The sequence below is a fragment of the Puma concolor genome, chromosome E1 (assembly GCF_028749965.1).
Source record: "Puma concolor isolate L17-30 chromosome E1, mPumCon1.1.hap2, whole genome shotgun sequence".
Taxonomy (NCBI): domain Eukaryota; kingdom Metazoa; phylum Chordata; class Mammalia; order Carnivora; family Felidae; genus Puma; species Puma concolor.
The window spans coordinates 17,464,891-17,480,549 of NC_141680.1; the positions used below are offsets into that span (position 1 = coordinate 17,464,891).

At 34.9% G+C, this 15,659-nt stretch overlaps 1 protein-coding gene across 15 annotated transcripts in view; it reads right to left on the reverse strand.

Moving 5' to 3' along the window:
* EFCAB5 (EF-hand calcium binding domain 5) overlaps nucleotides 1-15,659 on the reverse strand; it is a 182,483-nt gene that overhangs the window by 59,698 nt on the left and 107,126 nt on the right. For 9 of the 15 annotated variants that reach the window (XM_086686407.1, XM_086686401.1, XM_086686403.1 and 6 more), the window contains 4 exons: nucleotides 7,211-7,310; nucleotides 4,575-5,411; nucleotides 2,593-2,862; nucleotides 879-1,093 (listed from right to left, as the gene is read on the reverse strand). In XM_086686407.1, the coding sequence (XP_086542533.1) occupies nucleotides 879-1,093; nucleotides 2,593-2,862; nucleotides 4,575-5,411; nucleotides 7,211-7,310 (1,422 nt within the window). The remainder of the gene's footprint in view (nucleotides 1-878; nucleotides 1,094-2,592; nucleotides 2,863-4,574; nucleotides 5,412-7,210; nucleotides 7,311-15,659) is intronic. The other 6 variants (XM_086686413.1, XM_086686412.1, XM_086686411.1 and 3 more) reach the window with 1 other exon arrangement.

The window sequence follows — 15,659 nt, forward strand, 5'->3', positions numbered from 1 at the left end:
AGAGAATTGAAGAAGATGATAATAGTTAAGGTTTATTATGGGTCAGGCACTGTTTAAGTACTTGAATTAACACATTTAATTCTCCTATCAACCTGGTGAGGTCAGTACGATTATATCTTCATTTGAAAATAAGGCAACTGAGCCAGCATTGCTGTTAAGGCTCTGGCACAAGGTCACACAGCAAAAAAGCAGCAGAACCATGGTTTGAGTCTAGGTGCTCTGCCTCCAGAAGCCATACTCCCAACCACTGCCCTATCCAGTCTCTCCTTAGTCAAGGCCAGCTGGGAGTGAGTGCTAGGAGGATTAAGTGGGAAAAACAATAAGAGGCCACGTGCAGGATAAAAGGCCTAAATAAATCAGAGTGGAGAAGGCTGAGGAGCAATTCCAAAGGGACCCTTAATGTATTAGTGCTGTTACATTGGATTTACACAGGACTTTTTATTTCCAAAATCCAGAACCATATTACATTATGCATGAAGCAGTCCCTGTTGCAAGAAAGAATTCGCTCACTCAGTGCAATTTTCTGAATTTCTTAGGAGGAGCTCCCCCACTCAACTGCAAGACTTCCACCTCTAACACAGAGACAAATCTGCATTTAAGATCATTGGCAGCAGACACTGACTCCATCAGGGGTCAAGACAACTTCAGCCTGAAGAAGCTAGAGCCTGGGGTCTGTCTATGTGTGTGTAGCCCTAGGCTGCTCTGACCCAGGGATTGTGGGACCTGTGTTTGATCCCCCTTAATTGCTTATTTAGGGTGTGACCTTGACCATTCTACTCTGCTTTAATTTCTCATCTGCAGGGATGTTTGTCCAGTCAACTCACAAGGCTGTTGTCGTTCCAACCTCACCTGTTTTATTGGTAAATAATATTACTCACCTGTTCTAAGCCACTTATTTTCTCCTCTTTTGTTTCAACATAGCCCCTCTTAAAAAAGGATGTGAGGGTCTCACTGACACTCAGGGGGGCATCTTCACCAACAAATGTCTCCAGAAGTTGCACAAACTGGAGCAGATTGAAGGAAACTCCATTGAAAGCACTCCCACCTTTTACTTCCTTGTAAGACTGAATATTTCTGATAACTGCATGTAGGTCTATTAAGCAAGAAACATACAACAAACAGTAAAGTGAACAATTTCTTAAAGCTTAGAGAAAATATACGAGTACTTATTGTAATAAACATCTGCTACTTTTTTCCTGTTAGGAATCCATGCTCCCTTCATGAGGAAAACATCTCTTCCCCACTGTCAGTTTAGATTAATCAGGTAGCACTCAGCCTCCCCCACCCTCGTGACAAGAATGACTACGTGACATAGGTCTGGCCAATGGTTTCTATATGACAGCAATGTAATCCACTACATATGCCAATGAGAATGAGCCCCAGAACTTTTTTTGGGAACTATTGGGGAAGAATCACTCTTTTTGTATTCTGATTCCTGAACTAGTAGGATATAGGCTTAGCAATACTCTTACAAATATATCTGCCACAACATGAAGAAAACTACCTAAAACTGAAAGTTACACAGAAAGGAACGGGGATGAGAAGCAAAGATGGTGTCTCGCTGCTATTATTGAGCCCTTGGATTCATTTGTGTCTGAAGCCAGCTGTAGTCTGGACTTCACAGTTAAACAAATCTATAAATACCATTACAACCTCTCCCCCAAAGAGTCTTGACTAATATATTTATCTTCAAGCTCAATGTTATGAAGCATATTTCATAAAATATCAGCCCAGTGACTTATGTTTGATTTATTCATCAATTCAATCATTCATGCCTTCCATATGAGATTGACATGATTTGAAAATAATCACCAATGCAATTTTTTAGGTCGTAAAGCAAAACTGAAATAAAGAAGTAAGACCAGAAGAAGAATATGAACTAGTATAGGCCACAATAGCTTGACCAATGCCATGCATTTTTACCAAAATATTTTGAGGATAGGAAGTTTGTTATTTGACCCAGGCTTAAATGAGAAAAAAATTTGCTGATAGGAAGAAAACAATCTTAATATAATTAGTAATCAAATATACTGCTTGTTGATGAAAGATAAAATGATAAAATAGCATTGTAGTAATATGAGTACTGGTTGGAATAATCATTGTTTAATACATGATTTATTTGAGAGCTAAAAGTTACTCTTTGCTCTCTCTGTTGTTGAGTAGATCTTTCTTTATAAGTCTTCAAAAACATGACATATTCTCACCTGTCTGACATGTTGAGTTATGGGACTACCAGGGAGAGGAATAGCTGGAATGATTTCCACTGAGTTCTAATATCCAATATCTGATTCCTTTTGTACACCTGTATCATAGCTTCAAAGAAGTTGTAGGGCCATGTAATGGTCAAAACACATTATATACTAATGCATATGACTTAAGGCAGAAAAGCATTTATCAATAGCACATGCCTACATGTACACTACCACCAAAAACATCCACCTTGTATATATTTAGATCCATCAATTCAGTGACAAAATAATGCAAGGATCATCCTGCCATTGTGTCTTGGCTAAGTTCATGGGGTACCACAGTAAATTAAATTCATCAACTGGACTGCCATCTATCCTTCCTAATTTGGTTGCTGACATGTACCTGTGAACCTGGAGCTACTGTAGAGTAAGTTTGCTTGTTCTTCTTCTTCTTCACATTTGATATAATCCATATTCCAGTTACATGTCAAAAGTTCACCTAAAAAATATACATTCCATAACATGGACGATTTAATTTCACTTTCATAATGTTTTTGTTCTAGAGTATAAATGAAAGGAGGATTAAATGAGGAGTCACCTGACCATGACTTTCCTTCTATTTTTTGGGACTTTTCACAAGATGGATCTTTCTGAACTTCCTTTTTTGTAGTTTCTAAAAGGTATAAGAGAAAGTACCATAATGAACTGGAATTTAAATAAAAACTTGAAAAAAAAATAAAAGGCCTTTGAACTGGACATTATATATTCTATGATAAATTCCTAAGTTAATAAATGAGAAAAATGCTTTGCATACAGACACTAATGCTTTGCATACAGAACACTAAAAACTTTCTATCAGATAATTTCCCACATATATTATATCACATTCAACCATAGTGATATCACTTAATAACTCTAGTTGTTGAGAGCAGCTCTATGACAAAAGCTATTCCTGGTACCCAAATCTGGCCACTCAATATGAGGGCTACATTTCCTAGTCTCTGTCACAGCTAGGTGTCATCAAATGTCTAAATTCTGACCAGTGTCATGTGTAAGCAAGTGATGTAATGCCTATCCCTTCTTCTTTCTTCTTACCTTCTGGTCAGAATGTGGATATGTTAGTGAGCCATCCTGGACTATGTGGTTAGGGGAGACACAAGATAGGACTTGAGCCATTGCTGATTTCATGAGACTGAGCTGTCACATGACTTTTATATCAGAAGGAAAGAAACTTCTATGCTGTTTATACATTGCTATTTTGTTTTATTTTTATGTTTTTTTTAGACACTGTCATTTTGAATCACTGCTACACATAGCCAAAATCAAGTCATCACCAATAACATCTAATTGAATAGTAACTTCACAATTTTTCTAGCTGCATCCCTCCTACATAAGGAGAGCCAGAAATTAGTGGCCCTTTTTGTGAAGAAATAAACATCATGCTGAAAAAATGAGAGATTTCAGATTAGTTAGTGATAATGTAGAAACTACAACACAGGTTACTCATTTCTTAGGAGTTTTAAATAAGGATTTTCTTTGGGACTGTGGGACTTTAAAATTAAAGAGCAGAAGTTTAAAAATATTCATGCCTAACTGAGGTCTTAAGCAGTATTGAGTTTGGCTCTCTAAGTTAGATTTAAAAAAAAAAAAAAGACATACATTGGAATAGGTAATTCAGAGGAAAAGTCTTTTGCAGAATAAATATTTGAAATGCAGGGTGCTTTCTGTCTCCAATGTAACCTTCAGAAATGTTTCTAGAACATATATCTTATATAACTGAAAAAAGCAAGACCCATTTTATAGTCGAAACAAAAAAATGTTTAGGGGTATCTGGGTGGCTCAGTTGGTTGAGTGTCTGATTCTTCTCTTGATTTCTGCTCAGGTCATGATCCCAGGGTCATAGGATGGAGCCCTGTGTTGAGCTCTGCACTGAGCATGGAGCCTGCTTGGAATTCTCTCTCTCCTTCTTCCCCTCTCCCCTGCTCACACACACTTTCTCTCTAGAAAAAAATTTTAAAAAAGAAATAAAAGACATTTTTAAAAGTGGATTCTAATATTACACACTACATTTAAAACTAAAGGGCTTCTACTGCCTTTTCAGGAGTCCAGTGAAGCTTTCCATATGTAACATCACCAGATTACTTCTTTATGAATGGGCTTCCTGTGCAAAAGGAATTCTAGGTAAATTGAAAACAGAAACATTCTGGTTTGCATTTAATTGATTGTTCAAGGCCTAGATGCATATTCAGTAGCAAAATATGTCTAAGGTTTGATTGATCTGATATGCCAGAAAAAATGCTAATTGAAATGATTATTTTCTGAAAAGACTTTAACAATCATTCCACAAAACAGGGAGCCAATGTCATAGAAAAACTGCATTACTACCTGAAAGATGATATTTTCTTCTTGATATTGGAACCTCCTCTTGCAGTTCAGGACTCACAAATAGTTCCTCTTCATATATTTGCTCCTGAGTCTTCTTTTCCTGTGGGAGGATTTCAGTATGTTCAAAGGAAGCAGACTCCCTAGATTTTCTACTTTCTCTGAAGATACTACCTCTTCCTGACTGTAAAGTTGAATCTATGTCCTGTTGTTTTTCTGGAATTATCTCTCCTGATGGTTCTTGTTCCGCACGTGACCCTTTGTGTGGTTCTTGTTCTGTTACTGACTCTCTGTGTGATTCTTGTTCTGAGATTGACCTTCTGTGTGGTCCTTGTGCTGCTATTGATTCTCTGTGGTGTCCTTGTTCTGCAGTTGATTCCATGTGGACTCCTTGTTTTGAAGATGATACTCTTTGTGGTGGTCCTTGTTCTGTTACTGAATCACTATGTCGTCTTTGTTCTGTTATTAACTCTCTACTTGATCCTTGTTCTGAAGTTGACCCTGTGTGGATTTGTTTTGTTACTATTTCTCTGTATAGTTCTTTTTTTCCAGTAGACTCTTTGTCTTGTTCTTGTTCTTTGGTTGAAATTCTGTTTGGTTCTTGTTCTGCTGTCGTCCCTCTCTGTTGTTCTGGTGATGTTGATTCTGTATATTCATCATGTTTATGTTGATCTTCTGGAGTTTCTAACAATGTGCTTTGGGTTTTGCTAGCATGTTTTTCAGAAAGTAATGCATTTATCTCTAAGAGCACTTTGTCAAAGTCTTCATAAATATGTTTCTGATTATCCATGTCTCCCCAGAACTCAGGCAAGTCTATCTCTTCAAATTCAATGAATGGCCCTAATGCAGAAAACAAAATATTTACTTAAACAATTGATCTTATAATGCAGAATCAGAGCCAGTAAATTAATGCAAAACAGCATTGATGACAGTAATTATAACATAGGCTTATTGTTTTAAATAAATAACAGCTTTCCCTCCAACACAAGAGGCAAAAAGATATTCAAAGGAACATAAAAGATGTTCACTACTGTAAGTTAGAAATCATCCCTTCCTAAAAGGTGTGGCTTTGGAAATGAACATGATTCTTCTTTTTCTACTTGCAGAGTTGCTTAAAACTGCCAAGACAAATAGAATTTATCCAGATTTGAAGGGGTACACACACACCAATGTTTATAGCAGCATTATCAACAATAGCCAAACTATGAAAAGAGCCCAAATGTCCATTGACTGATGAATGGATAAAGAAGATGTGGTATATTTACAATGGAATATTACTCAGCCATCAAAAGGATGAAATCTTGCCATTTGCAATGACATGGATGGAGCTAGAATGTATTATGCTAAGCAAAATAAGTCAACCAGATAAAGACAAATATTACATGATTTCATTCATATGGGGAATTTAAGAAACAAAACAGATGAACACATGGGAAGGGGGGGGAAAGAAAAGAAAAGAGGGAAACAAATCACAGGAGACTCTTTAACTATAGAGAACAAACTGAGGGTTTGTTGATGGAAGGCAGGGAATGGGCTAGATGGGTGATGGGTGTTAAGGAGTGCACGGTGTAAGTGAGGAAACCAATATTACACTGCTTGTTAACTAAATTTTAATAAAAATTAAAAAAGAATTTATCTACTCTTGGTCCTCCCACAATAAGCACAGCATAGGGATTAAGGGGAGGACACATGTCTTCCACCTCAAATACCTTTTCAATATCTGCAATATCAAAATAAGGCAAGTCTCTATCCATGACTATCATTCCCTGGACTATGTTTTCCCAATATTAATTTCCCCCCCTTTCTTATTCTCCACCTTTCTTTCTTTTTCATTCCTTAATTCCTTTCCTCCTCAACTTATATGAACACCTGTTTCATAAATCTAGGGAAAGATTAGATAGCATTCACCAGAACTCCACTTAAACACCACCATCACCACCACCACCACCACCACCACCACCAACAACAACAACAAAACAAACCTGGTGTCCAGGACCACTCTCTGTAGTGGGATTCATGACACAAAACTGTTCCTTTCTCACCCAAAATAGCCACGCTATAAAAGTGTGATTCCCACAGTTTTCAGGATTACTCTATATCACCCATAGATTTTTAAATATCCGACTAGTTTTACATAGAACTAAAATATTGACATTCTTTGGAAAACCCATCAATTTAGAGCCTTTTTTCTTTAAAAAATAAAAATAAAACCCATAATTCTATTTGTTTTGGTAGTAACATAAAAAACATATTTTACTGTATTATTTCAATAAAGGCATACAAGTAAAAATGCTTGGGAGAAGAAAACCTAGAAATGTTAGAATTCTAAGTTAGATATTAAAACTAGAATTTACCATTACCAACTTAATTTCCAAAATATTCAGATTATCACTCAAGCACCTCTTCATTTGAATGAACTTAAAATTGAGTTCTAACTTGGCAACTTTAGTATCGCACTATAGTGAAAAATACATCTAGTTGTGATGAGTGAATTGTGTGGGGAATGAACAGTTAGATATAGCTATCATGATCTAAGGGAGATGTCATGTGAAGGGATTCCATGGGAATAGAATGGCTTTTATTATGCCGGTGTATTACATCATTCCAGGTTGAGCACACTCCCTTTGAGTGGCACTTACATTGTCTTGGGTTTCGCAGCAAACTTCTGAGCGTTTTCGAACTTTGGTCATAGAATGTTTCCAGCAAGGCCAATGTCCTCTGCCGACCCAAAAACCCTACCTAAGCAGAAAGTTTGCAATTAGTTGTCACAGAAAATTTGAGATTTTTGTGTAAATGTAATATGGCTTATTGAAGCTTTTATCATCACCACTACTACCATCATTACGTAAATAAAAGCTGAGGAGTCAAAGTCAGGAAAGTTATACCTTGTCTTCAGGCTTATATTCTACTTTCCCATCCTGTGACATGTCAAAATACCTTGCACTTAAATATATAGATGCTTAACAAATAGTTACTGACTTAATTGTTAAATCCAATGTACAATGCTCAGTTCTTATCTAATTTGATCTGAGTATGACACTTGAAACAATTAACTGCTTCCTACTTGTTCTATTTTTCGCATCGTTTTTATTTTGAGAAACATTTTAATTATAGAAAAATAGAGAAAATGATAAAACTAACACTTGTGTTCCCAACACCCAGAAATGATGATTATCAACATTTTGTTTATGTACTTTAAAATATATTGTTGACATCATAAAACGTGTACTTCTTAAAATTGCTTTTACTTACTCAACATTGAGATCAATTCATGTATGTAAAGAAATATACTTTATTCCTTTTAGCTGCTGTTTTCTATTCTATAATATGAAAACACTGTAATTTTTTTAAGTCCCTTTACTGATTGGCATTTCAATCATTTCCAGTGTTTTGATACTCAAATAATGCTGCAATGGATTTCCTTATACACATCTCCTTGAGTACACCTGTAAGCATTTCCTTAGGGGAATAATTAAAAGTGTAATTAATGGATTGTATACTATGTGCATTTTCACCATTAGTAGTTATTGCTAAATGTTCAACAAAACACCTATACCAATTTACTTCTCACCATTACTGAATAAGAATGTCATTTCTCCATATCCATGCCAATACTAGATATTGTTAAAGGTTACAATTTTTTTCAATCTGATGGATAAAAAATGGTATCTAGTTATTTTAATTTTCATTTCCCTGATTCTTAGTGACATTAAATATTTTCATTTGTTTACTATGTATTTGTGTTCCCTCATCTATGAATGGCTTTTTTACATCCTTTTCCTTTCTTCAGTTAGAAAGAGTTGCCTATTTCTTACTAATTTGTAAATTTTTGACAATGATCATTCTGTGATCTATATAGCAAATACCCTTTCCCAGTTTATCTCTTATTTTTTAATTTAACTTTTGATGAGTTTAGTCATATCATAGTTTTTAATTTTGAGGCAGTCAAATATATTGATTATTTCTTTTATGATTTGTGCTTACTAGAGGTATTCTTTAAGAATATTACCTACCTGAGGTTTAAAGGCATGCTCTATACTTTATATGGGCTTCTAAAATGTTTATAATTTTGTTTTCCATATCTAGGTCTTTGATTAGATAGGACCTATTTTTCCTCATTATGGAGGCTCAAATCTAATTTTAACTTTTTCCCGTTGTTCCAACTTAGCATTTATTGATTAGGCTCTTCTTACTGATTTCTATTGCTACCTATGTCATATGCTAAATTCTCACATACTCATAAACCTAATGTCAGGTCCAATATTCTGTAAATACAGCTTTATTTTGAAAAACCCGGGAAATCCTCCCCAGCTTGCTCTTCTTTTCATAATTGTTTTTGCTATATTTGGACCTTAATTTCCATATAGCTTTTAAAAAGTAAACCTTTTTTTATAGTACAACATACATACAGAAAAGTATACAAATAATAAGCATATGGTTTTATCACAGTATAATCACACACAGGAGCTGTTTCTCAAAGGAGAATAGTTAACATTAGTAGAGGGTATAATTTTGCTCCAAAACTCAAGTAATCTACACCGTAATTCTTCTATTGCAACTTGCCATAATATTCCAATTTGCCCCATACACTTCAAATACTGTAGGATAATCTAGGTGTTAAGGTATAAAGTAAAGTAAAGAAGAGTTTTTGCACTGTAGAGTACAAAACCTACAAAGCCTTTTCTTTCTCTAGGACTTTAGTAGCTAACAGCTCATTTAATGTGTAACAACAGAATATAAGAGTAAAGGTTGTTCCTAAAATGTAAAAAGGTCCAATAAGCATTGTTCCTCTTTTTTAGTGGCAGGCGACATACTTGCTTCATATTTGAGATATCCTGTCATGTTTCAGGATATGCTAAAAATATTGCCATGGTAGTAAACCCTGAATTTGTATGGTTTTTATCTCTCAGCCTCTGACACATATGGGTTGTACCAAAGCATCTAAAGCATCATGCTCAGCAGATCCAATCACCATGATGGAAATCATCGTGGTTAGTAGATCTGACATTCTGTGAAATGTCTGCATAATAGATTTTAATAGAAAGAAAGAGGGCTGCTTATTGCTCTGGCAAGGCAGTAAAAGTATAGTGCTGACAGGTTAAATCAAACTTCTGTTGGTCCTTGTAAACTGCTCTAGAGAGAATAGTATTTGACAAACCAATAGTTGTGAATGAGGAGGTTGTGTCAGTTTGGTTCAATAAAGATTCCACACAGTGGGTAACAACTGCAAATGGAGTTGTAGTAGTCTACAAACATTCTTTAAGATCTACCTTCTGCATAGGCAAAAACAGGAGAATTAGACAAGAATGTGATAGGGTTACTTCTTCTGAACCTTCATTCATGTGTTTTTATATCTAATTTCTGTGGAATGATTTTGTTTTTGTTATTTTTGTTTATTTTTACCATTCTGGCAGACTGAGAAAGTTCAGGAGTTTCTATGTGGTCCTTCCTACCATGACATCCTTTAGTCCCTAATTTGTGAGGATGCTGCTAGTCTCTGAGTATATCTATTCTAATTATACATTCAGGAACCAGAAACAAACAGAGCTAAATCCAAAGATTAATTGGGGGACCAAAATAGCATTTATCACTTGACACCTATAAGCTCTAATTTTAACCAGTGGTCCACTGGGGAATTTTGAGATCTTAGGAATTAGTATTAACTTGCAATCAGTGTCTGGTAATCTCTGAAAGTCTGGGATATTTTCCATTTTCCAATGTATATCACCCTAGTAAATGGCTACAGGTATTTTGAGGAATGCTTGCAGTAAGATCTACAGTATATGTTTGAGGCAGTCTTGTAGGATTCTTTCTCAAGAGAGCCAGACTCCTGTTCAATCAAAGAATTCTGGGTGTATAAATTGGCTTAAGTCTGGAAAGTGGATGAGAAGCCAAGATTCTCCCTTGAGGTGTCTCAACTCATGTTTTTAGCCTCATAGTTAGAGCTTTTCTGTGAATAACTCTAGTAATAATTTAATAGACATCCTATCTATGTAACTCTAAGGAAACCGGTCAAAATTTTCAGATGGCTACTTTAATTCTTATTGTTCATTGTGGTAATTCCAATTATACATTCAGTAAGTAGGTAAATAACCACAGTGTAAGTCCCAGACAAAATGAATTCATTATAATATGGACCTTGACATTGGGCATTGAGTTAAAATGCCATTTATCTATGATATCTATGAGCACTGACTTTGACCAGTAGATCTTGTCTCAGGCAGTTAAATACCATGTCTTCTATCATTTTGGAATCCCATAATTTCAATGGCACTATCTACTACCATCAACTTCAGCCTACAGAGGAGAGCTACCAAAGAGATTTTTTTGGAGATACTAGTCTTCTCCTCATTAATGTACTTCTCAAGAAAGTGTCATCTGTGCCCTCTGGGGGGATATGGTAAAGGTGCATAATGGGCAGGCTACATAAGAGAAATCAACTTTAACAACCTTATAAGCTTTTGGATTTCTTCCTCTATAGTATTCCAAGAAGACTCTGGCATCTCAATCTCATTGAACATAAGCCATATTTGAGTCAAGGTTTCAATTTACCTACCAAGAAAACTGTTAAAACCATTCACAGATACTCAAAATATTACTGCTAAGTAAATTTTCTAAGTATATTGACAAGTTTGAGCCAATCCAAACTTATATCTATCCTTCCTAGTCTAAAAGTTTTATAATCAATCCCCACACATATTCTCTAGGTTTTTGCTGCTATGAATTAGTAAAAACTTACTATTCCCTTAGAGTACCAACAATCACCTCTCAGTACAGATTTGACTAGTCCTGTTGGGACATGCTGAGATCTGACTCCAACTTTGGGTCTAATGGCAATGAATGTTGGACAGGTGGGCCTTAAGGAAAATAGACATCCCCCTGCAAGCTAAGTGCCTTAAGTGAAGTTATTATAGGGGCTATAAGGAAAGAAAAGCTAATATTCTCAAACAGGAGAGAAGGGATTGCTTCTGCTGCCAAGGAAGGCTTAGAGATATTTGTACTTCAAGTCTTAGCTTCCATCCAAACATAAAAATTCCAAGTCTCAAGGTCCCTCTATTTTCCAAGCAGCATGCTGACTTTGCTATAAGAGACTTGACAACTCTGTGAATTCAACTTGCATTTTAATCCTGTTATATTAAATTTAGAGGCTGATTTTTCATCCACAGCTGCCCTAAAAATAAAAGAAATAGAGATTCCTTCAGAGCCATTGTGAAAATTTTATCGTTTTCTGACTGCAACTTGAGCGAGAATTTAAAGCCCTGAGCTTGTCTTTTACTTTCTACAATATCTCCAATGTAATGAAATGAAGCCCATCCACTGACAGCCCTTGTAGTCAACACTTACTGTAATTATGGTTAAATGCAACAGCCACTTGGTCTCTTAAAGCCCTTCCTTCAAAAGATACTTCATCCCAAGCAACCACAGTGACAATTTAAAAATATGTTTTCATTGAAGAATAATAAATACATAACAAGGTGTGCAAATACCAAATGTTTATTTCAGTGAATGTTTACCTATACTATACTGTATACTCTATATAAGTACCACTCAGATAAAGATATAGAACATTTTCATAATTGCCCGAAGGCTCCTTCATGGCATCTCTTAGTCAATAATTCCTCCAAAGGTAATTATTATTATGATGTTTTCACTATAGATTAGTTTGCTTATTTTTGTATTTCATATAAATTAAATTATATAGTATATACCCTTTTGTATCTTTTTTGTTCAATATTATATCCATAAATTTTATTCATGTTTAATTTTTCTGTAATTTTTTTCATTGCTACATAATAATCCACTAATATATATAAAGGTTTATTATTAAAATCTTTAATATATAGATTTATTAATATATATTAATTAATATATAAAGATTTATTTAATCATACCATTATTGATAAACATTTGTACTATTTTTAGTTTTTTACTATTATAAATAATACTATGAGCCTTCTTATTTTTTTATCAACCTCAAAGAAGTATAATTTACATCCAATAAAATGAGCCAATTTTAAGCGTAGAGTTCAATGACTTGTGACAATGTATACATCCATATGACTACCACCAAAATGAAGATACAGATTTTTTCATTAAATCAAAAAGTTCCCTTGTGCCCCTTTGTACTCATGGCCCCAGAAAACTATCATTCTGCTTTCTACTGCTATAGATTAGTTTTCCTTTTTCTAGATTTTCATATAAACGAAATCATGTAGTATGCATTCTTTTATGTCTTCTTTCTTTCACTTAGTATAATATTTTTGAAATTCATCAATGTTATTGTGTGTATCAGTACTTCATCTCCTTTTATCGCAAAGTAGTATTCCATTGTAAGGATATAATACAATGTGTTTATCCACAAGTTGATGGACACTTGGGTTGTTTCCAGTTTGGAGGTGTGAATTACACTGCTAAGAGCATTGGCAAACAAGTCTTTGAATATTCATATTTTCCATTTTTTCTAATTTTATTTCATTTCTTCTTGGTAAATAGCTAGGAGTGGAATTGCTGGTTGCTGGCTCATATGGCAAATATATGTTTACTTTTTCTCTATTAAAATTTTTAAAAGTTATTTATTTTGAGAGACAGAGAGAGAGTTGCAGAGGGGCAGAGAGAGAGAGAGAGAGAGAGAGAGAGAGAGAGAGAGAGAGAGAATCCCAAGCAGGATCTTCACTGTCTGCACAGAGCTGGACATGGGCTCAAACCCACGAACTGTGAGATCATGACCTGAGTCAAAGTCCAAGCTGTAACAAACTGAGCCACCCAGGTGTCCTTATATGTTTAACTTTTTAAGAAACTGCCAAAATGTTTTCCAAAGTGTTTGTTCCATTCCTATCAGCAATATATGAGAATTCTAGTTGCTTCATATCTTTGCCAATATTTGGCATTGTCAGTCTTGTTTTTTTTTTTTTAATTCCAGTATAGTTTACAGTGTTATATTAATTTTGGGTATGCAATGGAGTGATGGAACAATTCTATACGTTACTCAGTACTCATCATAAGCGACTCTTAATTTCCTCCACCTATATCACCCATCTCCCCATCCACCTCTCCTCTGGTAACCATCACTTTGTTCTCTATAGCCAAGAGTCTATTTTCTGGTTTGTCTTTTTTTTTCTTTGTTCATTTGTTTTGTTTCTTAAATTCCACAGATGAGTGAGACCATATGATATTTGTCTTTCTCTGACTGACTTACTTCACTTAGCATTATACCCTCCTGATTGATCCATGTTGTTGCAAATGGTAAGATTTCATTCCTTTTTATGGCTGAGCAATATTCCATTGTATACATATACCACCTCTTCTTTATCCATTCATCTATCAATGGATACTTGGGCTTCTTCCATAATTTGGCTATTATAAATAATGCTACAGTAAACATAGGGGTACATATATCATTTTGAATTAGTGTTTTTGTGTTGTTTGTGTAAATACCCAGTAGTGGAATTACTGGATCATATGGTAATTCTATTTTTAATGTTTTGAGGAACCTCCAAACTGTTTTCCACCAGTTTGCATTCCCACCAACAGTGTCTGAGCACTCCTTTTTCTCCACATCCTTGCTAACACTTGTTTCTTGTGTTTTTGATTTTAACCATTCTGACAGGTGTGAGGTGATATCTCATTTTAGTTTTGATTTGCAATTCCCTGATGATGAATGATGTTGAGCATTGTTCATTTGTATTTTGGTCATCTCAATGTCTTCTTTGGAGAAATGTCTGTTCATGTCTCCTGCCCATTTTTTAATTGGATTATTTGGTCTTGGGGGTGTTAAGTTTTATAAGTTCTTAATACATTTTGGATACTAACCCTTTATTGGATATGTCATTTGCAAATATCTTCTCCCATTCAAGTAGGTTGTCTTTTAGTTTTGTGAATTGTTTCCTTTGTTGTGCAGAAGATTTTATTTTGATGCAGTCCCAATAGTTTATTTTTGGTTTTGTTTCCCTTGCTTCAGAAGACATATCTAGAAAAATGTTGCTATGGCTGATGTCAGAGAAATAACTGCCTGTGCTCTCTTACAGGATTTTTCTGGTTTCAGGTCTCACATTTAGGTGTTTAGTCCATTCTGAGTTTATTTTTGTGCATGGTGTAAGAAAATGATCCAGTGTCATTCTTCTGCTTATAGCTGTCCAGTTTTCCCAATACCATTTGTTGAAGAGACTATCTTTTCTCTAATACATATTCTTGCCTCCTTTGTTGAAAATTAATTTACCATATCAACAAGTGGCTATTTCTTGAGTCTCTATTCTATTCCATTAATCTCTGTGTCTATATTTGTGCCAGTACCAAACTGTTTTGATTAGTATAGCTTTGTATTAATATCTTGACATTTGGGACTGTGATACCTCCAGTTTTATTCTTCTTTTTCAAGATTGCTTTGGCTTTAAGGTCTCTGTGGTCCCATGCAAATTTTAAGATTATTTGTGCTAGTTCTGTGAAAAATTCTGTTGGTTTTTGATAGTGATTACATTAAATCTGTAGATTGCTTTGGGTAGTATGCACATTTTAACAATATTGGTTCTTCCAGTCCATAAGCATGGGATATCTTTCCATTTGTTTCTGTCGTCTTCATTTTCCTTCATCAGTGTTTTGCAGTTTTCAGAGTATAGGTTATTTACCGACTTGGTTAAGTTTGTTCCTAGGTATTTTATTATTTTTGGTGCAATTGTAAATGGGATTGTTTTCTTGATTTCTTCTTCTGCTACTTCATTATTAGTGTACAGAAATGCAATGGGTTTCTGCATATTGATTTTGTATGCTGCTACCTTACTGAATTCATTTATCAGTTCTAGTCATTTTTTGGTGGAGTCTTTAGGGTTTTCTATAGAGAGTATCATGTCATCTGCAAATAGTGAAAGTTTTACTTCTTCCTTACCAATTTGGATTCTTTTCATTTCTTTTTGTTGTCTGATTGCTATGGCTATGACTTTCAATACTATGTGGAATAAAAGTGGTGAGAGTGGACATCCTTGTTATGCTCCAAGTCTTACAAGAAAATTCTTAGTTTTTCACCATTGGGTATGATATTAGTTGTGGGTTTTTCATATATGGCCTTTATTAAATATGTTTCCTCTAAACTTTCCA